The sequence below is a fragment of the Morus notabilis genome, unplaced genomic scaffold (assembly GCF_000414095.1).
Source record: "Morus notabilis unplaced genomic scaffold, ASM41409v2 Scaffold155, whole genome shotgun sequence".
Taxonomy (NCBI): domain Eukaryota; kingdom Viridiplantae; phylum Streptophyta; class Magnoliopsida; order Rosales; family Moraceae; genus Morus; species Morus notabilis.
In genome coordinates, this window is record NW_010361021.1 from 5897 (window position 1) to 32265 (window position 26369).

The 26369-nt window shown below is 36.7% G+C and overlaps 4 protein-coding genes and 1 pseudogene across 4 annotated transcripts; 1 reads left to right on the forward strand and 4 right to left on the reverse strand.

Moving 5' to 3' along the window:
• Positions 1-212: 212 nt before the first annotated feature.
• On the reverse strand, positions 213-2132 carry LOC21403915 (LRR receptor-like serine/threonine-protein kinase FLS2). The gene has a single exon (XM_010098000.1). It carries the CDS (start codon positions 2130-2132, stop codon positions 213-215), a length of 1920 nt encoding a protein of 639 aa, XP_010096302.1.
• A 3607-nt stretch (positions 2133-5739) lies between these two features.
• On the reverse strand, positions 5740-9499 carry LOC21403916 (exocyst complex component EXO84A). The gene is made up of 7 exons (XM_010098001.1): positions 9323-9499; positions 8923-9020; positions 7731-8775; positions 6732-7253; positions 6475-6663; positions 6243-6379; positions 5740-5827 (listed from the first exon to the last, which is right to left on the reverse strand). The coding sequence occupies exons 1-7, from the start codon at positions 9497-9499 to the stop codon at positions 5740-5742; spliced, it is 2256 nt and encodes a 751-aa protein (XP_010096303.1).
• Positions 9500-10551: 1052 nt separating this feature from the next.
• LOC21403917 lies at positions 10552-12841 on the reverse strand (annotated as a pseudogene).
• A 6403-nt stretch (positions 12842-19244) lies between these two features.
• On the forward strand, positions 19245-23792 carry LOC21403918 (hydroxyproline O-galactosyltransferase GALT6). Its single transcript, XM_024165581.1, has 8 exons — positions 19245-19272; positions 19429-20387; positions 21073-21305; positions 21384-21674; positions 21772-21900; positions 21986-22159; positions 22684-22791; positions 22886-23792. Exons 2-8 carry the CDS (start codon positions 19526-19528, stop codon positions 23093-23095), a joined length of 2007 nt encoding a protein of 668 aa, XP_024021349.1. The 5' UTR covers positions 19245-19272; positions 19429-19525; the 3' UTR covers positions 23096-23792.
• Positions 23793-24970: 1178 nt separating this feature from the next.
• LOC21403919 lies at positions 24971-26369 on the reverse strand. Its single transcript, XM_024165608.1, has 2 exons — positions 25323-26369; positions 24971-25215 (listed from the first exon to the last, which is right to left on the reverse strand). Exons 1-2 carry the CDS (start codon positions 26206-26208, stop codon positions 25163-25165), a joined length of 939 nt encoding a protein of 312 aa, XP_024021376.1. The 5' UTR covers positions 26209-26369; the 3' UTR covers positions 24971-25162.

A 26369-nucleotide genomic window follows, 5' to 3' on the forward strand; every position in this document is an offset into this window, starting at 1 on the left:
CTAACTGCATGATATGCCACGTCCAATGTTGAACCAATATTAAACTTCAAAAGGACCTCCCAACCCATTTCTAAGCAAAAACAAAGTTTTTTTTTTTTTGTTTTTTGTTTTTTTTGTTTTTTCCAAAACACGACGTTGGTCATAAACTTCTCATGAATACGAGATTCTCAAGAAAAAAACATTTTTATAATATTTAATATTTTCAAAATCAGTTACATACATGGTTTGAGAGGCTTCCCACATAACCCTTTGTTACCCTTGTAAGAGGTAGCGGGAAAGTCACTCAAAGGTTTACCCTTTGGGATTTCACCAACAAGAAGATTATCTGACAAGTCCAATTCCTTCAACTTTCTCAGCTCCAAAAACCCATCAGGAATTTCCCCAGTAAACCTGTTCTTCTGCAGCTTCAGTGTGTTTAAGGAGCTAAGACTTGCTATGGCATCAGGCAAGCCAAAACTCAACCTGTTTGAGCTTAAGTCCAAACTCTGCAATGACTTGAATCTCCCTATGGAGTTTGGTAATTTTCCTTGCAGCAAGTTGTTGGACAAGTTGAGAAATCGAATCTCAAAATCTTCTTCTGAGTCTGCTATTTCCTCAATTCCACTTAAAAAGTTGTTGTTAGAGAGATCAATGTATGTCAAATATGACCCCATTTCAAGAACGCGCCTTATTGAGCCGCTTAGATTGTTTGAGTGCAGATCAAGCACACCCAGATACTTCAAATTCGATATCGAATCGGGTATCTCCGAATCGAGCGAATTCCTTGACAGGTTGAGTGAGTAGAGCCGAGAGAGTTTTCCAAGCCAAGTTGGCATTGAGCCAGTGAGATTGTTAGATGACAAGTCCAGTTCCTGAATTGGGCTTGGAGTGTTTTGCAAAAACTCCGGGATTTTGCCTTCGATTCGACAACCAGCCAAGTACAGCCGTGAAAGAAAGGGCAATTCTGCTATCCATTTTGGGATGGAAAACAGTTTAAGAGAATTGAAAGACAAGTCAAGTGTTTGAATGTTTTGGAGGGAAGACATCTGAGGAGGAAGCGGTCCTTCAATGAGATTATTGGAGAGAGTCAACATTATGAGCTTAGAAAGCTGACCAATTGATTCAGGAATTTGGCCTGATAATTGATTCCCATGAAGATATAGCTCTGATAAAGATGACAAATCACCAAAGCTAGAAGGGATTTCTCCTTCAAGCTTATTGTTTTCCAGAGAGAGTCTTTCCATGGACACAAGATTTCCAAAAGTTGGTGGTATTTTCCCAGTGAGATGATTGTTTTGCAGCCTCAAAAAGCCAAGTAGTGGCAATTGGCCAGGACTTGATGGGAAAGGAATTGGACCCTCAAGAGAGTTTTGGTCCAAGTACATGACAGAAATGGAAGTCAAATTACTAATAGAATTTGGAATATTACCACCCAAAAGATTTTCTGAGAGATCAAGCTCTTTCAAGGTCTGCAAATCTCCAATCTTTTCTGGGATATTACCACTAAGAGAATTTGCATGAAGATCCAATTGCACTAAATTGGTCAATTTTGTAACCCCACCAGGAATTACACCAGAAAAATTGTTTGTGTGTAGAAACAATCTCTTGAGATTCTTTAGGCCTCCCAAGCTTGGAGGGATTGACCCAGATAGGTGATTCTCATGAAGTGCAAGTTCTTCAAGTTTGGACAACTTACCAATGCTCTCAGGGATTGGACCAGTGAGAATGTTGCTGTAGAGAATGAGCTTTTGGAGATTTGGAAGGCTTTGACCGATTGATGTTGGGATTGAGCCAGAAAGACCAAACTGCCCTCCAATGTCAAGCACTTGAAGGGATGACAGAAGGGTAAGTGAAGGAGATAATGAGCCTTGCATTTGTGTCTGAAGAACCAAGCCTTCTTGTGTGATGAAACCGGGGAGATTTATTTGTGTGACTCTGCCGGTTGTGTTGTCACAAGAAATGCCTTCCCATTGGCAACAACTGAGACCAGCCCACTTCTCCAAACGACCTGAATTGTCATAAGAAATTCCGGACTTGAAACTTGTCAAGCCTTGAAGGTCATCTGGATTGCAAACTTCACTTAAAATGCTATTTGCCTTTCCAAAAGCCAGGAGGACAGTGAAGACTAAAACCCAAAGGAACTGAAAGGCCATTTTGTTTGAGTGGATGGTTGAGACTTGAGAGTTGAGATTTTTTTTTTTTTTTTTTTTTGGGTGCTTGGGATTTTTGAGAAAGTGAGCCCTTGTTTTCTGGGATTTATATTTTCTGAACTTGACAAGGTAAGTCTATGAGTTTGAGCCAGCCAGCACTTTGAATTTGATGTCCTTAAAAAAAAAAAAAATCAGAAAAAATAAAAAAAGAAAGAAAAGAAAAAGCCATGAGATAGGTTAAACGTGTCAACTGTCAAGTTTGTTTTTCTTCTTTTTTTTTTGTCTTTTTTTGACCTTTACAGATTGTAGTTGCTGAAAAGCATATTTGCGTTAAATCAATGATGGCCCTCAGCACTCGTTACGGTTAGAGGAGTCTCATCAAATTAGGATTTACACGGAATATTTTGCTTTAAAATATTGCAAAAAAATCTTTCCCAACAGTTCATAAATGATTACACTTGTCCTTTTTGTTATGCTGAATTAAAAAAAAAAAATTGTCCTTTAGCTTCAAAAGATCCAAACTACGTAAACTACGTATGCTAGGAAGTAGTGAACAGTAAAACCAGTGATTTTTATTTATTTTTGTAATAGGAAACTGAAATTCTTTAACAGCTCAAAGCATCAGTCAAACAAGGGCCAGTAAATAAAGCCATAGGGGTAGTTGACGAGTTGTTAGAAGGGACCTCTAATTAATTAGGAGGAGGATTTCGTTGAGGACCTAAGTGAGTTTTTTAAGGTGATTCATGTCAAGGTGATTGAGGATGCGTTGTTGGAAAGGAGCTCTAACTGGGAGGTGGGTTTTGTTAAGAACAATGTCGTTGCTCATACTTTAAGGGTTCGTTTAGTTCGCTGATTCGAGTTTTTAATTTGAATTGAGATGTGATTTTATGTGAGAATTTTTTACTGTAATAAAAAAGTTAAATGTGACTGTTTTTGAGAACTTTTTACGGTAACAAAACTCAAATTCTAAATTCAAATCGGTGAAATGAGCGGAACTTAAGCTTATCATGCATCTTATTTGTCTAGAACCAATGTTTCTTTTTTCCTGTAGCACTTTTTTTTTTTTTTTGGTCTAAACAATTTTGTTGGCTCTTTTGGTTGGTTTGCTTTGTGCATGCCGGTTTTTGTTTTTGTTTTTATTTTACTGATGAAACAAATGATTTACTGTCAAAATAAATAAATAGATAAAACATTGAGTCTATAAAGATGCATTCCATATTTAGTACGTGCCAGCAAATACTTCACATAATTTCTTTTTTGAATTAATTATTTTTCGATTTCCATGTTTAAAAAGAACAAACGTATGCCCTGGTTGTGCTACTTTCTAAGACCGATTTAGGCATGTTAATAATGTCCAACCTTATAATGTCAAACTAAAAAAATTGATTCTAATTATTGCGTCGTCGTAAACTTAGTCTAATGATAAATTCATATCCTACTTTGGTACCTTCAATAAGTATAGAGTTCAAATCTCCTAACACTAAATTTAAAACAAAAATATTCTAACCTTTAAAAATTTAGTAAAATGCTCTAAAATACTCAATGTTACGAGTTCACAAATTTTCGAATTCTCACATAAACTATTTCTTTAATTATTTTCTCCCACATTTTGTTTTGTGTACTTCTACTTCTTTTCTGTAATTGTAAAACTGGAGAAAAAAGACCAACTCTCACAAATTTTATTTCTTCGTTCTTTTGTTCTTTCTTTTCCTCTTAAGCGTCTAAATAGAGTATATTACAGTCAAAAAGTAACATTTATATTTAGGTTGAAGAATAAAAATTTTATTCCTTTTCCAAGTTCAAAAACATAAGGGGCGCGTTTGAAATTCGTTTCAAAATGATTTTATTTTTTGTATGAAAATGAAAATGAAAACGTTTTCAATCTCAGACAGAAATCATTTTTAAAAATGCGTTTGGTAGTTTTATCAAGATATTATTTTCAGTATAAAAAAACCCATTAATGTATCTCTTTCTCTCTCTCTGCTCGAGAGAGAGGAGAAAATGAAAACAAAAAATGAAAAACGACTAAAAATCATTTTTCATTTCTTTCTCATTTTACACTAAATCAAAAAATCGTTTTTATTTCTGTTTTTTATTTTTATTGCGTCAAACGCCGTTTTAGAAATGTTTTTATTTTTTTCTCAAAAAACGTAAAAAATAAAAACAGAATCAATTTCAAACACAGCCAAAGAGTTACATTAAATTCATTTATCGAACAACGCACTTCAAATATGATATAAAAATGAAAACATAACGGAAGAAACAAAATGCATGTGAAGTTATAGCTTTATTAAAAGAAGATAAATGTAATAGTCTAATATTCTAATAGATACAAGCAATGTCTCACAATGTGTAATTTTCTAAAGGCAAACAAACTATAATTTGACATGTTACGCTAGTGGGGCAGGGAACGTGCCGTAAAATTGAAAAACTGACAACCTACCACAACCATGAGTTTATAGTAGAGTTCATTAAAAAAATGCTTGGAGGCACGATGGAACTTATATATGAGTCGAAAAATATTTAGAGGCATCATCAATTCGAAAAATATTTAGAGGCGCCATCAATTTTAAATACTAACTGATATAAAGTAGACTCATGTACAGATGTTATATTATGAGATCCACCTTTTATTAATATGTGATGTTAACACATGATAGCCCGGTCATATCTTTCACGTTTAGATAATTACAAATTTACACATTTAAAGAGTTTAAAATAACTCCATATGAATGACCCTTTGGGACTTTTGTTTTTATTTTTTATTTTTTTCTGAGGAATGACACTTTGGGACTTGATATATGTTTGAGATATATCCTTTTGGAGTATTATGTATTCGAGAACATGAGACAAGATCTAATTTCTGCACACAATTTGTGCCATCGTTTTCCTGCTGTTTTACAGAATATCAAACTTGTCTTAGCTTAGCAAAATCCAAGCCATACACAGTACGAGACAGTAAAAAAGTAATTTATTAATTGTCCTTAAGCTGTCTGTTCTTAATGCCTCTAACTGAGCGCCTGACACATGACAGAGTTCATGAAATTGAGCAATGTGAGTTACGTATAATAAAAACGACAAACAGCCCAATGGCAGAATCTCTTTCACGCTTCACCTTTTCAAGCAAGTTTGACTACTTCCACGTTCTCAAATAAATAAATAACTCTCAATGTTCTGACATTTAGAGGGGCTTTCTGAATTTGTTAATGGACTCCAAGAACTTAATTTTCTATTTACTTTGAAGTTTTGGAAGGATCTTGTCCCGAGCTTGGTATGTTTAGTGCATGGTTTTGGAGGTGTTCACCTATAAAAGTTATACCAGTGTGTTTGGAGAGAGTTTTTTAAGCTACACTGGTTTGAGGAGAGAGAGAGAGAGAGAGAGAGAGAGAGAGAGAGATAATGAAATCAAGGATCTGAAAAGCAGATTAAAATCAAGTTTGAGATTGAATTTTCAGCTGACCAATTCAAAAGCAAGCTGGCACTTAGCTATATAGTTTTTTTTTGGTACCTCAATATATAATGATTTCTTGTGATCGATGTACGGTTTTACTCCAAGTTAAGTACTCCCATGAGAGTAGATTGATGATGCAGTGGGGCTGGTAACATCTCTTTATACATCTCCAAAATTCGCTTTCCCAGTTGACATCTTTATTGCTATTTGGGCCACTTCGGCAAACCAATCACCCTCTGGCAAATTCCTGCTCCAAAAAAAAAAAAAATAAATAAATAAGTATAGGTAAAGGTAATTTAGGTCCTGGCAGCAAACTTTTCCTGAAGAAATATAGTATAAATGCTGAAATTTACTGTCAAATTCTATGCTACTAGTGTACTGTTATAAAAAATTTGAGCAAGATAATAACAAAGTTAAACATAGAGGTTGTTATTAAATTATTTCATTCCTAAAATAACATGACCCCGGCCTTAAAAAAATTTCATTTTTATGAAAAATGCTTGAAGCATGTCCAACATCTCAATTAATAAAAAGACGGAGTCTATCTATGAAGTCCATGTTGTGGGACCAATTTACCACTTTCTATCAGTATGTGGTGTTAGACAGCGCCAGTACTCCTAGCATTGTTCTATTCTTATAGGAGCTTAGTAGTTTTTTTGTACCTGTAAGGGTCTATTCCAGAAGCCTCAACTGCCTCAACAGCTCTATCAATAATGTCTCTTATAACTTGATGTAGGCTCCTAGAAAGGTAACGACCTTGGGACGAAAACAGCAACACAAACTCCATATCCAAATAGAACTACAAAAAAGAATCAAATTAGAACAAGCAATTTGGCATGTGATATCATGAATAAGGACTCAATTCCTTTCCTTAAGAGTAGTGGAAATATTTACCTGTTGAAGACCAAGGGGACCTAAAGGCTGTTGTCCTGCCTCTATTTCTTCCCAAAAGTTTTGATCATTAGACAGCCACAGGATCACAGTCTCTAAGAGTCTTACTAACAGAATAGTTGCAAATCTTTCCCTCCCCACAAACACATCTGTCGCAATGCTTGCAATCCGCGTTAATTTAATGAAAAGTGCCTGAAAAAATTAAACATGTTACATGACCTTCCACACTAACTATGTATCCTCAAGATTAACTAAACTACCTGAAAAATTGGAGAAGGAAACCACTCAGGCTCATCTGCATGTAAATCCAATTTGGTGTACATTTGCGCGCTGAGACAAGTATCCCCATCTTCTGTGAAGATGAGATCGAGGGCGTGCTGCCGGCAGAAGCTGTCACGGAGGCGGTCAACAGAGCGCTGAAGACGCCTCTTCCATTCCCTTTGCTCCGGGACACGGCTTTGCCTCTCTGCAGGAGACCTTTTGGGAGTCTCCTGCATTCTGTTGTTAGTCTGCTGCGGGGGCAAAAGCTTTAGAGCTGCACGAGGGAGTATCTCATCTGCTAACAATGATGCATTGGCTAGTAAAGCTATTTGTTGGGCTTCAGTTTCTGCTATCCTCACAATTTTGTTCCCAAAACCTTCCAAATTCTCCTCGTTCTCCGTTGAACCGGGCAATGCATTTATCAGCAAGTTGACATATGAGTTGAACACTTGTACAACACCCTCTAGTGCTATACTTTCCAATTGAAGGCTCTCAAGTGGCCCCACATCATCAAGAAAGTCCTAAACATCAAGGCGTGAAATAAAGTTCAAAGCAGACACACAATTAGTCTTTCTAGCCTTAAACCAAAACTCATTTTTAGAAATAGTTAAATGACTCTGGAGTCGGAAAATTTTTTCAATGGAGGACTAAATTTTCCAATTATATCGAGAGAGACGTGATAGTTATTATATATTTTAATTATTGAGTGATAACATGTTTATAATTTTTCTTATAAAGTGAGAGCGTAACTCAAATTAAATTTTGAAAATTTAAGTGGGGACACGTGTCCCCCTCAGGAATATGTGGCTCCATCACTGAGTCAATAATACTATGTTCTTTGATGCTAAATCATGAGTTGAATTAGTTAATAATTAATTATTTGAATTCTACAATATGTAATGCAATAAATGCTTGGCTACTCAAGTTAGCATTTTTAGTATTAGCTTTTTAATGATAAGGGATAAAAAGAAAAAGGAAAAAGAAAAACTCGAATTCACCTGAACCATTGAATTGAATTTGTGAGCACTGCTTGAAAGCTTTGGCTGAGAAGCATTCAAACTTCCAAGAGAAGAAGTGGAACCAAGAGGGCGAGTACCTACAGGATGAACAAGCGACCAATCATCTGCAGCAGCCAGTGCAGCACTACATTGCTCAATCCTTTTCAAGTTGGCGCTCAACGCCTGCTCAATCAACGGCCTAAAGACCCTCAACAAGACCGAACAAAGTGACAACCCGCGAGCTTCTAACAAGCAACAATGGCCTAAACAAATATGCACACACTCAGCAGCCACTCTCAGACCACCCGAAGCTGCTGAGGAGACCAAGACGTGCCTCTTGAGGTGAAGAGCAAGAGCTTCAGTCTGTTTCACGGCCCAAGTCACGAGCTCAGATGAATACGCAGGCTCTTCTCCGAAAGAACCTAGAGAATCACTGGCTGCTTGTGCAATGGTTGAGAAGACAAGCTTCGAAAGCGCGGTGGTATGAGCTCCTCCACACAAAGTGGTTGGAGAGCGAAGGCTTCGCATGTTGGTCTCCACCTTCTGCTGGTGAGATTTGAGCAGCAATGTATGTGCTCGCGTGCCATCACCAAGCTTTTTTAGGGCTAAAACCGCCGAACGGAGCTCAATTCCGTGAGTCGAAGATTGTGACATCGTTTCAGCAAGTTGGTCTGCCAGTTTCTGCCTCTGCTCAGCTATAGCAACTTGTAGTGATTCTAATGCTGATGGGTTTAAATTTTGCCTCCGATTGGCCTCTTCCACCATCTTTTCACCTTCATCCAATGCGGTTAAAGCCTCTTCTACTCTTTTCTCTGCCAAAAGGACTTCAAGGGTGTTGAGAAACTCTACCAACCAATTCTCTGTCTTGGAGAGTTCTCTGTTGTCGTCAGAATACGAGTCCTCTGAAGCTGAATCTTCATGGTCATTTGATAGCGAATCAAGACGAACTCCTTCAGCTAAACTATGAACGAAAGCCGCCTGACTTGATAGGAGATTTCTCATGGAAAGAAGCTGTCCTTCGAGCTCCGAAATTTCCTTTGATGTTCTATAAATGAAACACAAACACACATTATTGTGTTGTTTGGATTTTAACATCACTACTAGCATAGTACTATTTCATTCATTTACAAAGATTTGTAGATTATTATTTGAAACTCATTTTACATACTTTATGAGAAGAATTTGAGCTCACCGAATGAAGGCGGAATAATTAGCATACACACTTTTACGCATTTCCTCAGCAGACGCCTTCTTCAGCTCGACCAGGTAAGAGCACAAGTGCCTTATCTCCTGTCAATCAACACAAAGAATGACTGTCAATCCTTTGTTTTCAAGCAAATTTTCATCTATAATTGTATGAGTTCTATGCTATAAAAACTATGAATACTGAGACGTTAAAAGGCAATGAAAATTGTTGTTAGACACAGTTTTTAACCGTCAAAAATTCATCAAATTCTATTGACTTGTCGTATTTTTCTTAATTTAAAATAACTCAGATATGATACAAGTACGTTCTAAGAACAGAGTATTTTTAATATCCTACTTCGGAATTATTAGAAAAAAAAAATGGTGAAATTAAAGATTAAAGAAACCTTCTCGTTCATGTTTCGACATTTGGAGGTAACGTAGGCTTCAGGATCGAACTGGGACGTCTTGAAGGCCTTAAGCGTATCGCTGAGAGTTAAAGTGACGTCAATTTCTGAGGAGTCTCCCAGACTACTTGACGTGAATGATCCTTTTGATAGAGACGACATTGTTGCCGATTCCATTTTTGCTTCTTTTTTTTTTCCCCCTTCAATTAATTCCAGAATTTCACAACAAGTTTCATATCTGATTAAGCCAGGGAAGGAATAAAGAAAGGAAAAAAAGAAAGGGAGGAAAATGCGTTTCAGAAAACAAGCAAATCAATCTGATAATTTTATTTTCGCCATCAGAGGCAAAATCATGTATTTGCAGCCATTACGCAGGACTCGGTTATTTCCTCATAACTAGGCTTGGATGGCGAAGCAAATTCACCTTTTTGTTTTCTTTTTTTTTTTTTTTTTTTTTTTTTTTTCCTTTTGTTTTTTCTCCTGAGCCTAGATGATCATTCCACGTTAAGTGGTACGGAATTTGAGGGATCCCAAAAATTAGTTTCAAAGTTCGTATGGATCAATTTATCATTATACCTTATTTTAAATAATATATATGTATGTAGCAAATTAGTGTCAATATGTAGCAACATAAGTACACACACACTTGACTACCAATAGAGATTTCCTTTTTCTTTTCGGCCCCAGTCAGTGAGCGCCGCAGCACCAAAAGGCTACATACATGGCGACATGGCGCCAATGCTCAGTGCTATGGTACTGCTGAAATCGTCCTTATAATGCCGCGGCATCAAGAATGGGCGCCAACAAGCAAATCATGTGCGATTCGAAGTAGCGCTGCGGCACGGCCAGGTCAAATCAGAGGCCGTTTTGATGGTTTTTAAGGGCTTTTTTAGGCTTTTTTTGTACAATATAAATACCTAGTGTCCTAGGGTTTTATTATCACGAATTTTCAGATAGAAAATTAGAGAGTGAGGTTAGGAAACATCTTTTGAGTGTGAGAAAAACATAAAGTGAGATTGAGTGATTTCTTTCTTCAGCAGTTAGTGGAATATGCGACAATAAAAACATGACGTAGTAAAATTGGTGAACTTGTATAAAATATCTTGTGTGATTTTATGCTTTGATTTTCGTTCGTTATTTTTTGTTATTTGTTATTTGCTTAGGATTTTAGGCAAATTTTCCCAACAACAAATTCATCCTTTTCTTTTTCATTACCACATTTGGGCACCGCATGAAAATTAACACAGCTGTAACATAGCCACAAACTTTTGCTGGCTATATTCAACTTTAACCCCTCCAACTCCAAGAACATCTTGCTTTTCACAAAATTAGAGACACGCCACAAAATCACAAGTACCAAAATCACAAACAAAACATCAAAATAACAAAGTACCAATTAGCTAGCATCCCATAAATTTTTTAGCTTGGATCAAATTATTAGGCTTCTTCTCATTAACCACGGTCCCATCATTCCCAGCAAGAGCCCTGTACTTGTCTTTCCTCGTAAAACTCGTGCGCTCGTAAGAAAGCGTCGCCGCAATAACTTTCTGAATATAATTCGCCACCTCATGGCTAGACTTCCCTGAGCTACAAGTGAGCTCAAGAGGCAGCTTGTTCATGAACGTCACCTCGTAAGCCGGGCTCGGGTTCATGAAGAAGTAAAACGGGTCCATTCCTTTCCAGCCCCTCGCCGTGGTGCCGTGAAACATGCTCATCTTGTTCACCATCGCCACCGGGACCAGCTCGTCGGTGAGCTCGGCGAAAAGCGCTGAGAATCTCAAGAGGAACGGCTCGCGGCACGTCGTCCCTTCCGGGCAGATGGCGAGGTCTCCCTCCCGGAGGAGCTTCTTGATCATGGAGGCGTCGGCGGCGCGGTCGCGGCTGAGACGGACGGTCTTGATGGGGGAGATGATCTCAGAGAGGCGCGACACGGAGTAGGTGACGGCCGGGATTGGCCTGCCGAGGGCGGCTGAGAGGAAGATGGGGTCGAGGAGGGTGCGGTGGGAGCAGATGAAGAGGACGCCGGAGGAGGATGGATCGCCGGAGCCGGCGGCCGGTTTTTTGACCGGCGGAGGTGGGGTGCCCTTGACGGTGACGCGGACGCCAAGGGACCTGAAGGCGTAGTAGACGAGGGGCATGGGGAGGAGGGCACCGGCGGCGATGCGGAGGCAGGCGAGGAGGAAGCCGATGGGGAGCCAGAGGATGATGAGGAGTGACATGAACGGAGTTGGTTTGCAGACGAGGCGGCCGTCGTGGAAGATTATCGGCTTCAGGAGCTTTTCGGTTGGCACTGCTTTCACCTCTGGTTTGGCTGGCACCATGTATCCTTCCTGCAAGTTTAATTTGTTCAACCGTGCAAATTAGATTCAAATTGGTTAACTTGTTTAATCGCGTAGGAAAATCCATAAATGAACTCTTAATTAGTTGATCACTACCAACTAATAGCAAAATTTGTTTTTTTATTCCCTTAACATAAAGGAGAAGTTTTGGTAGCATATAAAAGGATACTACAGTTTTTAACGGAAATTTTCATCAATTTTCGTTGAATTATCATACTTAAATGAATGGTCCAAGTATATCTTTTCTCACAGCATTCTATAGTCTTCTTCTAACTAAACACAACATCTAAAATTAAGAATATTGGTCTCTAAATCTTGTTCCATCCATAAATATGATCGAAGTCCTAACATTTTGTCACCTCTTGTGATGTTTAGTTCTCCTAATGCTCTTTAGTGTACATACATACATATATATATATATATATTTTTTTTTTTTTCATGTCGTTTACAAAACCAGTTTGTCTCTAAAGTTTAACCTGCTCTGTTTAGTATTTGTAAAGTTGAACCTGTGTTTAGTACCCCAGCGGTCTTAATATTTAGTACAAATCTTATCAATATTGTTTCTTAGCTATATATACCTTGCATATTGTCATGTAAGGAACATCAGTGAGCCTATCACCAAGTCCAATTTCAGGCTTGGTATCTCCAAAAGCCTTCTTAATCGCATCAGCCTTGTTCTTCCCCACAAGTACCCCCGGCCTGCGAACAAGACCCGTCGCTCGACCCTTATAAGTCTCAATCTCAGTCCCCAAAACCATATCAGCCCCAACAAATTCCTTGAGAAACGCTTCCACCATTATCCTCGGATTCGCGGTGACGACGCATCGCTTCCCGCACGACGAAAACACCCGCCACGACTCGGGATGCACGTCCGCCGAGTAGAACTTAGGCAGAACAGCCCTGGCCACGGACTCAATGTCCGAGACTCTCATCCCAGCAAACGTGACAAAGATAAGGACTTGGATTCCCGCGGATTCGGAGATGAAGTAGTAGAGAAGTCCAGCCAACGGGGAAGCCAAGAGCAAGAGGAGAAGCCGGAGAACGCCGCCGACCTCGAATGCGACGAGAGCAAAGTAAGGGAAAGAAGCAAAGTTCCGTCCATGTCAGTCACCACGGTGTGGTTTTCTCGACCGGTCGATGAACATTTGTTTACGGTCGGAAACGTACATAAAAAAACCATTTTTTTTTTTGGTTGATGAATATGCTATGAAGGTGAATATTAATAATTAAACTACTTGTTATTAGTTTTTCTGAAGAATTAGTTACGTATATATAGAGATCTTGGTAATTAGTAGGGGACAAAATCAATGGTTGGTGTATAATTAAACAAAGGGAAGGGTGTTAAAAGGGACAAAATGTAGGTTTATGAGTACAATGAATTGTAACGCCGAGATTTCCTAAAGGATTTTGACGTAAAGTGCAATTTTTTTAGGCATATTCAAGCATGATTTTCCTTGTTTTTATGGAAGCTATGGGGCTTGATTCAACTTTTTGGTGTCATTGCATGTATCGACGTAATCGCCCTATCTTGTCTTTCTTGGGTTGTTTTCTTTTAATAACTAACGTCTGGGAATTTCTGTCTTACAAGAAAAGAAGTAACCTCCTTTTCTAGTTTTCTGTCGTAAAATTTAACAACCACTAGATTTGGTTAGTTTTGTTAATTACTGTCGTGTTATGCACTAAACATTTGTAGCAGCCACGTTTGAAATTTGGGGCAGTTCAATTAAAGAATAAGAAACTGAAAATAAATTAAAAGAAAAGGGGGTGGTGGGGAAAAAGTAACCAAAAAAAAAAAAAAGGAGAGAGATAAAAATACAGGGAATGGGACTAAAGAGTGTTGTAGGGTAAAATTCTGAATCCTAAATCAGGTATTGAATAGGGTCCACACGTCATAAATGAAAGCATTAAATGATCGAGGACAGATCAACCTTAGCCGTCATGTCAGATGGCAAGTAGACCGCTAGTTAAGGATGTGGCATACATAGGAGGTCGACCGCTTTGAGGAGATACAAAGGACAATATGAGGTCGACAGTACCAACAATTGTAGGCGAAGTTGGTTCTGTGAGCGCTTATGAAGTCGAGAGATATGCGAGATTTGTTCCAGGATTTGCTATTTGTAATTCAAATATACGAAAGTTAAGCAATAAAATCGTCATGATTGATTGTAATCTCCATATTTTGGAAAATTATCTCAAAAGATGAAGGAAATATCCCTGAATTAAATGGAGAAACCAGCTGGGATGATGGGGAACGGTATAAATAAGGTATTGTAGGTCGAGAAATCTCTAAGTCTCATTGAGAGCAATTAGAGTGTGTAATTCTTTTTGAAAATTAAGTGAATTTTCTCCTCCTTACAGTAGACGTAGCTCTTGAATCAAAGGTGAACTATTATAATTCTCGTATATTCTTACTATTTGATTGTTTTAATCATGTTTTAGATAATTAAATTCGCACAACTCGTTTTAAAATTTGTTATATTTTTATTGACGAATTTTCACCGTCAACAAAGAGCCTTGTATTAGAATTTAGAGTATAAGATTTCAAATAAATTCCAATATGAAATTGGTATTATTAAAAGGAAAATCTTGAGAAGATTAGGAAATGTTCCTCCTTTAACTTACTTTTAGTTTTGTGTCGTTTTTTAATAATTTTGTTTCTTTCAAGCTAAGAAATAGAAAAAGGGAAAAAATAAGGGTTTAGAAAGAAACATAAATAGAGAACATCTCTCTAAATTTTTCAAAAAAAAAAAAAAAAACTAGTTTTTTCCTAATAGTAAAAATTAAGATCATTATGAATTATTATTATATAATTTTCTAGCGTAAAATGTTAAAATCATTGTAATAATTACTAATTATTTTTTTCCCTCTCTCTATTAATTAAGGAAAATTTTCATTTCGAAGAGGTTAATAGAGAAAGCAAAAGTTACACGTTTATAAGAATGAAATTAAAATATAATATTTTTTTTGTGAAATTTATAAGATAACATAATTAATTAGTAATTTTTTTATTTCAGGGCGGCCCATCTAAGCAAGAATGAAGGGCCCGTGGCCCACTTAGAGTTCTTCATTGCTAGTTAATTATACATATATCCATTAAGCAGGAGTTAAAAAAAAAAAAATTCCATGAGTTGTGATATTTGCACACAGTAGAATAATTTGTAAAATTAATCACTCATAAAATCAATTATACAAATTCATAATTGGTAAATGGATCTAGAATCATAATTCTGAATTCAAGTTCAGAATCAGTGTTTAGTTTGGATGATTCTGAATCATGATTCAAAATCTGATGTGATGTTTTAAATCAGAATCACTCATGATTCTAAAACCACCCTCTTGATTCAAAGTGATTCAAACCCCTGATTCTGAATCGTTGTTTCAGAATTATGATTTGAACCCAAAATCATGAATCATGGGTTCTGATTTCAAAACATAATTAGAATCACTTTGATTTAAATCATCGTACCAAATGATATATTAAAATAATATTTTCTCAATAATCATAAAATAGACAAATTAATAATATTATTAAATTAATGACATTTTCTAAACAGAGATTTCAAAAGTCATCATTTGGTGAAACTTCTTATCATTTTGAAACGTGATCATAAAACAGTGTTGCAAATTTTTTTCTGACATTACCGTTGTATATTCTCTATTAAACCCATGTCATTGTCAATCAATTCTAGATGCTTTGTCTGGTCCTATCGTTAAACTGATATAATTGACCAATCAAATTTAACCGAGCACAATCAGTCTAGTTTTCTTAGCATGTTGTTGTAGATTAGCTAACTCAGACCTCGGTTAGAGGAAACATTTGTTGAGGTCGCCATGATTAGTTTGGAAATATAGAATTGACAGAGATTTTTTGCTTTTGTTTTTATGTCACTTTTCAATGAAGGATATAAAAAGAGTTATACACACTTAAATTTGTGTAAAACGACTTATTTTTATGAAGAATGACCCGATCATAAAAAGAAAAAATGTCATTTTGTCATTTCACTTTATTAGATAGATTTCTCTCGCTAAAGTACCAAGTGTGAGTGAGCAAAGCAAAGGTATTTTACTGTGGAGAGCTTCCTTAACAACATAAACTATGGTTGGGTTCTTTTCTTTTTAGCACTTGGCTGTTGTGCTCTTCCTTTACAAAAGAACTTTCTAGACATCTTTCCTTTTCCTTTTACCACTCATACATGATACAATTAGCCCATGCTATTACAAAAGTACGTTTCTTTTCTTCGTTGGACTATTTGTTTGCATTTTAATTGCAATGCAAATCATGCAAAAATGTTAGAATTTCCACCCTAAAAAGATCAAAAAGTTAAATTTATCATCAATGATGTTGACTTGATGGTGAATGATGATATGTTAGGGCTCTCTCACTTAGAATATAATTAAACACATTTACTTAACAGTAAAGTAAGTCTTATCGATCATTTATTGAATATTTACGCTAAAAATATATATTGCATCGTATGACCAAAAAATGCCCCTTATATGCATACCATTAAATTTTAATCAATGGCTAAAATACTTGCTATACCAATAAGACAAACCAACATGTCCTACTTTTTTATTAATTAAATAAATATATTATTTTAATTTTTTTTTTTTGGCAATTTATCCTCTGTTTTTAGAAACTACAAATATGTCTTTTGAGTTTGAAAAACTTACATGGATAGAAATATAAGTTGAAACATCTCTTGATTGAGTCTCAACCACTGGTAAAGAACTAATACTTTCTTCATTTAGCATTTCTTTCCAAATGAAAAAGTTCTTCGCGACCCAACATTATGTTTGAAAATTCTCCTTACAAGCTAATCAATAACGAGAAAAAAATAAAAGCAAAGGATATAAATATTCAGGCTTTGCCGACGGTTAGAAATATGTAAAGCAAAAATATAACATGACATCTATTTTAAATAACACAAACATTATTTGATATAACATAACATTTATATTTAACGTAATACAAATATTAGAAAAAAGTAACACTAAGAAATTAAACTTTCTCAAACTATTATTACATTTTAATTAGGAGACGTTTGGTTAGAGGATTCAAACTATGATTTGAATCATGGTTCATGGTTCACTACAGTGTTTTCTCTCATAAAAAATACACGTAAATCGAAAATGATTATAATCCATGAACCAAGCGTCTCATTAATTATTTAACGTTATACAAATATCATACAGGTGTAATAATAGTCCGAGGTAATTAATTATCTTATTGTTCCACATTTTAATATCAATGTTATATTAAATAAATTCATGTCATGTTTTTATTTTTACACGTTGTAATAGTGGGAACATCCCATCGATGGAGCATAGACAAATCCAATTTAAATATTTATAGTCTCTTATTGAAGGGTAATTATTTACTTTTTTTTTCTTTTTCTTCAAGGGATGTTATCCATCTTTTATTATTGTCCTTCGTTAAATTCTTTGCTTTCTCCCACAAATTGGTCCCAATTAAGTGAACTTAACAGATAGAAAAAGTAAGATATTTATCATATAAATGGTATCATTGGTTTATTATTTTTTAAGGCATTTTGTTCGGTCCCACACTTTTTTTTTTTCTGTGAGAGAGTCATGGGATTTTTTTTTTCATGCCCTTACTGCCCCTCAAATGCCATTTATACATCTCAGCCATTCTATTAAAAAACAATAATAAAATATGACACTTCACCACAATAAATGGTTGAGATTATCTTGTGGGAGCATTCCACATTCACTAAATTTATTTCAACTCTTGATTTAGGGTTTGTTACAATATTTTCCTTTCATAAAGAATTTAAATTTAAAAGTTTTACATCATTAATTTCTCAAAAAATTATCGTTAATAAATTAAAATTACTAATTTAAAATTGTAAATTAAACCGACCTTAAAATTTATGTAGTTCTAAATAAAGTCCCAATTTATTTTATAAAAAAATTACTGGATTTAATTTTAAAAGTATACGAGTCTAGAATTTTATCACTTGCTATTAGTTTATACACTTGTGAACAGTAAGAAAATAAAAATTAAGACCTACTTTTAAATGGACATTTGCCTCATTTTCTGTTATTTTAGGTTGTTTTTTTAGAGTGTAATTTGAGTGTAGTTTTTGAGTTGAATTTGAGTTATAACTTGAGTTAAAGTTGTAACTTGAGTTAAAGTTGTAACTTGAATAAAATTGAGTAAAATTAAATAAAATTAAAAATTAAAAGAACGTGCACTTGAATAAAATTGTAACTTAAATTTAAATTTTTTTTGAGTTTTGTTGTAAAAAACCAACCCTTTTATTTCTTATTCTTCTTAAAAGGACAAGTGGCACGCTGTTTTGTCGGCACCACCGCACACGTGTATGATGTGTATCAATATTATAAATTTAAAATAACTCCCAAGTCCCACCGATTAAAAACGCCACCAACCAATCCAGCCCCCCATGCCCGGCCAAGCCCCAGTTTTATTATTTTTTTAATATGTTTTGGGAAATTTTTTTAATGGTAAAAAGAAATGTCTTGGGAAAATTTCTTAATTCTCATTGAGAATTCATTTATTCCAAATAGTAATATAGACCTCTCACCTACCTTAAAAAGGATCAATTGTAAGTCATATTAGATACTCTAGAAAAACCAAGATGAATATAATAAAGTGTTCAACTATAACAAACAAAAGAGAGAATATTTTTTTCCATCGAAAAACATGGATGAGGAATTTTTTATGCGTTCTTTATGATTGACGTGTTTCACAAAAAAATAAATCGTCAACTCTTGCAAAACGTTCTTAAACTCCTGTAAAAATTCTTATGATCGAAATCATAGCAAATGTAGTAATAGATGATTTCTGTTCACTTAAAATCTTCTTCTCTTAACACTCGAAAAGCATAAGAACACATAAAAATCAAATTAAAATATGATTGTATCAAGTTTATCATCAATATTTTTATTTATAGTGGAAAAAAAAAATAAAGAACTCTCTTTATGTTGGGAAGGATTATTGAAATTTAAGGCAAAAAAATGAGACGAGTACAGAAAAACTCAAAACCAAGGGGCTCGGCTCAAACAAATGTGTTGCTATGTTTTACCAACACGGGTGTAGCAGCAACAGTTTTAATTAAAAAAAGTTGTAGCATCTTTTATTATTATTTTTTGTACCACTAAGAATCCATTTAAGAATTGGAGTTTTCTGTTTGAAGGCAATTATTGAAAGGAATAATGGAACTTGACCATATGATCCAGGTGATGGCCACTAGGGCGTTCCAACTCCATGCCCACTTTTGCTCTAACCAATGTCTTTCTTTCTTCACAAGGACAAAGAAAAAAAAAAAAATTCCCCTTGAGAATTAAATATAGACTTAAATAACTTGTATTATTTTATATTTTTTTTGTTAGCCTATGTCACTATGATCAAATTATTAAAAATGAACAAATCAACCGAATAAGGAAAAAAAAGAAAGAAAAACTCTATTTACAACGTCCACTCGTCGCCGTTTGGAAACTTGTTTATTACTATTTTTATGTTTATTTATTTTTGTTATTATTATTATTATTATTATTCAAAGTTGGGTCGTTTTCCACTGGATTTTGCCTTTCCAGACTAGTAAAAGAGCTTGGCAGCAAGCAATGGTGGGTATAATCTTTTTGTTTCCTTTTAAGGCATAATCTTTTTCATTTTTCAAATTTTACCAAATTTCCCAAATACCAAGCAAACCAAAGTTTCTTTTTTCCTTTTTCGTTATTCGAGTTTAAGCTTTCTTCTTCCCCATTTTGCTTCGAATCTAGGGTTAGGGTTTCCAGAACAGAGAGCTTCACAGAAGCCATTACAGAGTACCGGGCTTCCAAAGCTGGGTTTGTGGAGGAACATTGTGGAGAGGAGGCAATGAAGCGAGGGAAATTGGACTCGCTGATGTCTCCGAGTCGACTCAGGCTGCTCCAGATTCTGATGGCCTTGGTCTTCTTCTGCATGCTCTTCATGAGCTTCGAAATCCCTCTTGTCCTCAGAACTGGCCTCGGAGCCTCCGGCGACGAAATGTACAGTTTCATCAGCGACGCTTTGCCGAGGCCTTTGGCTCTCGAGAGCGAAGAGGACTTCGCCGACAAAGACGCTCCGAGTCGACCCGCCGACAATCCTCTCCGAGTCTTCGGTGGCTCGCCGCATCGGACGCCCACGCGGGAGTTCAAGAAAGTCTCCGGCTTGGCATTCAACGGCACCGTTTTCGACGCCCATGTCGGCGAGGGGAACTCCTCGGAGCTTCACATGGCAGCCAAGCACGCTTGGGCAGTGGGAAGGAAGCTCTGGAACGAGCTTGAGTCCGGGAAAATCCAGAACAATCCGATCGTTAAGCCGGAGAACCGGTCCGAGCAGTGTCCGCATTCGATTGCGCTTTCGGGGTCGGATTTCCGGGCTCGGAATCGGGTTCTGGTTCTTCCTTGCGGCTTGACGCTGTGGTCCCATATCACGGTGGTTGGGACGCCGCGCTGGGCCCACCAGGAGTATGATCCGAAGATCGCGGTGTTGAAGGAAGGAGACGAGTCGGTGATGGTGTCGCAGTTCATGATGGAGTTGCAGGGATTGAAGACCGTTGATGGGGAAGACCCGCCGAGGATATTGCATTTCAATCCGAGGCTGAAAGGGGATTGGAGTGGAAAGCCCGTGATTGAGGAGAACACTTGTTATCGGATGCAATGGGGATCGGCGCTCCGTTGCGAGGGATGGAAATCTAGGGCGGACGAAGAAACCAGTAGGTGATTTTGCCCCTAAAGAATTGGTTTTTGTTTCTATTGGAATCAGATTCAGTTTAAGATAGATTATGAATATGTCTGGCGCTATTTTTAATCGTTCGTTTGATATCCGAATGCAAATTGGAGTAATAATTTCTGTGATTGGACCTTTTAGGAAGATGCCCAAATGTTGAGAACTCGGATTTGGATTTTCGTCTTCCACTTTGGTACTTTGTTTAATTCGGATTGCTGAATGTCTTCTTCTTCTGAAAACTAGTTTATTTTTATATTTCCTTTGATCCAATAGTAGGTGATTTGGACCCTTTTCGTCGGTACTATTTTTTACCTCTAAAGAATGGTTACTTCTGCAGTCTGTGCTATTCTCTGAGGTCGTTTGCGTTAAAATAAGGATAGTCTAAGGTATAAAGAATGCATCTCAAGCTATTTATAGCTAGGTTGGATAAATTGTTCCAGGGCATGATGCAGATTTGGGTAATGATTTCGTGATAGGACCTGTAGGAAAATGTCCAATGTGGAGATTTTGATCGTTTTACACTTTGAATTTTCGATTTCTTGTTTTTGAATGGGAGTACTCATTATCTTATTTGTGGACACTAGCTTCGAGTGGATTCGTCATTCGACCTTTTTTTCCTTGATTTGATAAGGGGATGTATTCACCAGTGCTGATTCTTTTGATTTTTGAAGTTGATGGGCAGGTGAAATGTGAGAAGTGGATTCGTGATGATGACAATCACTCAGAAGAATCAAAGGCTTTGTGGTGGTTGAACAGGTTGATTGGCCGAACCAAGAAGGTGACTATAGACTGGCCGTATCCTTTTGCAGAGGGCAGGTTGTTTGTACTTACTGTTAGTGCTGGATTGGAAGGTTACCATGTCAATGTCGATGGTCGGCATGTTACTTCGTTCCCATATCGCACGGTGAGCATTTTGTTAACATTTTCTTGCACAGTGGTAAATGCAGGCAGTGCATACTAAAAGATTTTGTAATGCTTTCAGGGATTTGTTCTTGAAGATGCCACAGGACTTTTTGTGAACGGAGATGTTGATGTGCATTCTGTATTTGCTGCTTCTTTACCCACATCACATCCTAGTTTTGCACCACAGTTGCATCTTGAGATGTCTGCTAGATGGAAAGCTCCTCCTCTTTCCAACGATCGTGCGGAGCTTTTTATTGGCATCCTTTCTGCCGGCAACCATTTTGCTGAGCGGATGGCTGTTCGGAAGTCTTGGATGCAACATAAGTTGATCAAATCTTCACATGCTGTAGCTCGTTTTTTTGTGGCACTGGTAAGTCGGAACATGAAAGCGTGTTTTCTAGCATAGAAAAGTTTTTTTTTTTTGGGGCGTTGAAGTTGTTAAAGCTTCAGATATTGCATTTTGACAGCATGGAAGAAAGGAAGTTAACGTAGAGCTAAAAAAGGAAGCAGATTATTTTGGTGATATTGTTATAGTCCCTTACATGGATAACTATGACCTTGTTGTATTGAAGACAATTGCCATCTGCGAGTATGGGGTGAGTGGTGTGATAAGAAGTCAATTTCTTACATTTTTTCAAACCTGCTTATAGTTTCAAATGGCTTATCTATATCTCATTACAGCATCGCACAGTTGCTGCAAAGCACATCATGAAGTGTGATGATGACACATTTGTTAGGGTGGATACCGTACTTAAGGAGGCACACAAAGTTGGTGAAGATAAAAGTCTCTACATTGGAAATATTAACTACCACCACAAACCCCTTCGTTATGGTAAATGGGCAGTAACATATGAGGTACGACCAACTCTTCTTGGTTCACCAATCTCCGTCATTGATTATCGTCCTTTGCTTAACTTGTTCTAATTCTAAATGAAAATAGACTCCTAATGGTTTCTACTAAGTTCCTTTTTAAAGTTATTAGGTCTTGTTTGTACTTTGTATTTGAAAAACTCAGACCTGGAATTATCATTATTGCTCCTGAAAATGATCTTCCAATTTTTGTAGAAATTTGATTACCTCATGTTCCTCTTACCTAAAAGTCTTGCTTTGTTTGCTTATAGTGTCATTATAGTTTTCTCTATGAACAACTGTGTGATATATCATTGCCATGTGAAAAAAAGAAAGACAGAAAGGGAAATATTGATAGTAATTAGCTTTTATGGTATTCCAGGAAGTGTCTAAACCGGGGGGAAAAAATTCGTTTCTCTGGTTCCCAATTTTATTGATACTTTAGTCTTTATGCTAATTCCTTCATCTGGTGTTGATGTACCATCAATACCTTCGTTGATGGTCATATGTTCATTTTTGCTGTGTTCCAGGAGTGGCCAGAAGAAGATTATCCACCGTATGCAAATGGTCCAGGTTACATCATATCCAGCGACATTGCAGAGTTCATCATATCTGAGTTTGAAAAGCACAAGTTGAGAGTACGTCTGAATCTCCTTAATCTTCTCTTCCTCGCTCTGGTTGTGTGCGTGTTTTATGTACGATTACATGAAAATCATACTGTCCATGGTGCAGTTGTTCAAGATGGAAGACGTGAGCATGGGAATGTGGGTGGAGCAATTTAACAGTTCAAAACCGGTGCAGTATGTGCACAGCGTGAGATTTTGCCAGTTTGGTTGCATTGACGATTACTACACTGCTCATTATCAATCCCCGAGACAGATGATGTGCATGTGGGGCAAATTGCAGCAGCATGGAAGACCCCAGTGCTGCAACATGAGATGACAAAAGTATAGAAATCCTATCCTCTTCCTTTAGTTTATACTAATCGATTGAGTAGTCATAGGAGTCGCATTAAAGCCCCTATGGAGGCTTCTTGCTACTGCCCTACCATAAGAGAAATAAGCCAGTCACAGGCAAACAACCTCTTGAGTCTCTAACTTCCGAATCCGAATACCCAAAAGACCTACTGGTCGGCCACTGCTGCCTACGATCCAGTGTGCAGGGTGCTCGCTGATCGGAAACCTTTCCCAAGAAAGAGGGTCTTCACTGAAGGGCTCTTCAAGGTAAACAACAAACTAAGATAGTGTTTCCTCACAAAATAGAAAAATTTGGGAAGAAACAACACAGAGTAACCTAGTTTTGGCAGTCGATAGCAGTATATTATCTCTGTAAATTTAAAAGGGTTTTCAAGTTAAATGGGGTTGTAATGCTCTCATGCCCCACATTCCAATTCCATTTATTATTTCACCTATATAGCTTCCTATTTCTTGCAATGCTCAATTGTAACCTTCCTTTCTGGTCATCAGCTTGACACAAAGGCACCCGGAAGTGATTGCAAGTGATAATTTCCATCAATGATTTATTGGCTACGTGTTGCCAACAAAGGCATTCTCGGTGGTAAATAAGGCCTTTCTCTGTTGAGCAATTCTGTTTATCACTGTATTTTAGCCAAAAAAAAAAAAAAAGAATCTCTTTATCACCGTAGCTTTTTAACCAATAAAGTCTTATCGATAGAGATATTGAGACAGTCTCATATGTCAATATCTAATTTAATTTAGTTAAAAGAACACGTTAGCACTAATTAGTATTGCGCTTTCTCTTTCTAGTTGGACCTCTTAAGCCGGAAAATGTTTCCATGAAAAAATTACAAAGTCACAATATATTAGAAAATGGCAAAAGCAACAAAAAGGTTTTCGATGTCAACAAATGCACCCAAAAAAAAAAAAGTTCTAATAAACAATGGGGAGCAGTGGTATTTAATGGCTATTCATATAATAACAACTCATTGTCCTATTCAAATTCAAAGCCCTATTTTTTTCTGCGTATATTTCTTAAGTGTGCTCTTTTGGAGCTGGCGAATAAAGTGACAATGATACCTAAAGAACAATCATAATGAAAGTGATTCCCTCAGTAGTGGCTATAATGCTTGCTCGAAGATAGGGAATCCGATTCCAGAATTCTATATTTAGCACCATTGATGTCTCTCTACGCTCAAGGCTTAAAGCTTTAGGGTTCGTTTAGTTCATGCGTTCACGTTAGTGTTTTTAATTCATTGACTGGAAGTGACAAAATCATCAATTCAGAATCAGAATCATGAGTTTAAATACATCAAATAAACGAGCACTTATTTTCTAATATGTAAGACTTATAATGCACGAAATCCAAAAAGTTCAGTTCAATTCAACTTGTCCTAAATGCAAAAAACTTTTAGGTGCGTTTGAAACTCGTTTTAAAATGATTTTTATTTTTTGTATGAAAATGAAAATGAAAACATTTTCAATCTAAGACAGAAATCATTTTTGAAAATGTATTTGGTAGTTTTATCAAGAGATTATTTTCAGTATAAAAAATCCATTAATGTCTCTCTCTATCTCTTTCTCTTTGCTCGAGAGAGGAGAAAACAAAAAAAAAACAAAAAAAAACGACTAAAAGTCGTTTTTCATTTTTCTCTCATTTTACACTAAACCAAAAAATTGTTTTCATTTTCATTTTTTGTCTTTATTGCGCCAAACGCCATTTTAAAAACATTTTCATTTTTTCTTTCTTAAAAAACGTAAAAAACAAAAACAGGATCAATTCCAAACACGACTTTTGTTTCATACAATTGCAAGAATTGAGAGTTGGAACTTGAAACTTCAATATATATATCGGATAGTAACATTTACTCACAATACTGGAATCTTAGCTGTGCTCCAACGTGCAAAATAAAAGTAGATTATTTACTTGGAATATTAATATTCTCTTAAACTTTAGAACAACTTTGAGAAAATCTCAACCCAAAAGAAGGTCATAACCAAAGCAACATGAATTTTGCCTTCCAAGTTCACTTCACAAACTGAGTTTCACCATCTACAAGACATAAACTAATAACCACGCCACACAAAAGACCAACCACGCTAACCCTGCAACCAAAAAAACAAAAGTATAATTATCAAAATTACCATCAAAGTTTCATTATAATATATGATAAATAATTCATCAAAGTATAATATATGATAATATTTCATACCAGTTTGCAGTGGAAGCCTTGAACCCAAATTGTAGCCAAAGAAGCAATAACTAGTGGAGTTAAATCCAGAAGGGCAGTTACATATGAATGAATTATATGCTCCAGTGTAGCCACAATACCCAAAACTCTTTTCACAGTTAGCACAATAACTCGGAAACTCATTATACACACTAAACTTGTACTTCAACGCTATACCATACTTCCAACTATCCGGGTCGGATTGTCTTCCATTAAAGCTGTAGAACCCGGAGTAAGAACCGCACTTCAACTTCTCCAAGTCCATGTCAAACGACGGCCCAAGATCAACAGGCGTGTAAACGCAACACGTCGAAATCGGAATATTGAGAGGACTAATAGCCCTGCAAGAATACAAAAAACTGCATATTGGCAGTGCCTGTTTGTCACAAAGAGGAACTGCTCTAGAGCTTGAAGAATTATAATTCCCATCACTGTTAGGCCTGTAGATAGGCGAGTCGTCGAGCGAGCAACCAAGCAAAGCGAAGATGGTTTCGTCGGCGAAGGTGAAAGGCGCGTCCCAGTCTAGGCCGAAGCCTTTGCTGGGCTGGTTACACGAACATGTTGAGATGGAAGGGTCCGAGATGTAGAGAAGCTGGTTGGAGTAATCTATGGCGGTGATGGGGTAAGAGCCGGTGTGAGTTGTGAAAGTGAGTTGTTGTTGGTCGTTGTTGCATGTCACGTAGTGTTGGAAGCGGGAGTCGCCGCAGCCTGGCCCGCTTCCGAAAGGGTACTTGAGAGGGAGTTTTCCGCAAGCTCTTAGGCAGGTTTGGGAGGAGACTAAAGAGGGAATTATGAAGAATATGATTGTGATCATGATTGTAAAAATAATGGTGGTTTTTGATGAAGAAGAATGTTGGAGAAGCTTCATTGTTTTTTGGGATATTGATGGAAACTAGTCAAGTGAAGAAAGCAGCAAGAATGACTATACTAGTATGGTATATAATAAGAATTTGGTATATTTTTATATGTAGTGGAATAGCAGATGAGTTTCTGCTTTTTGGTGGGGAAGCTTGATCGATCATGTAGTAT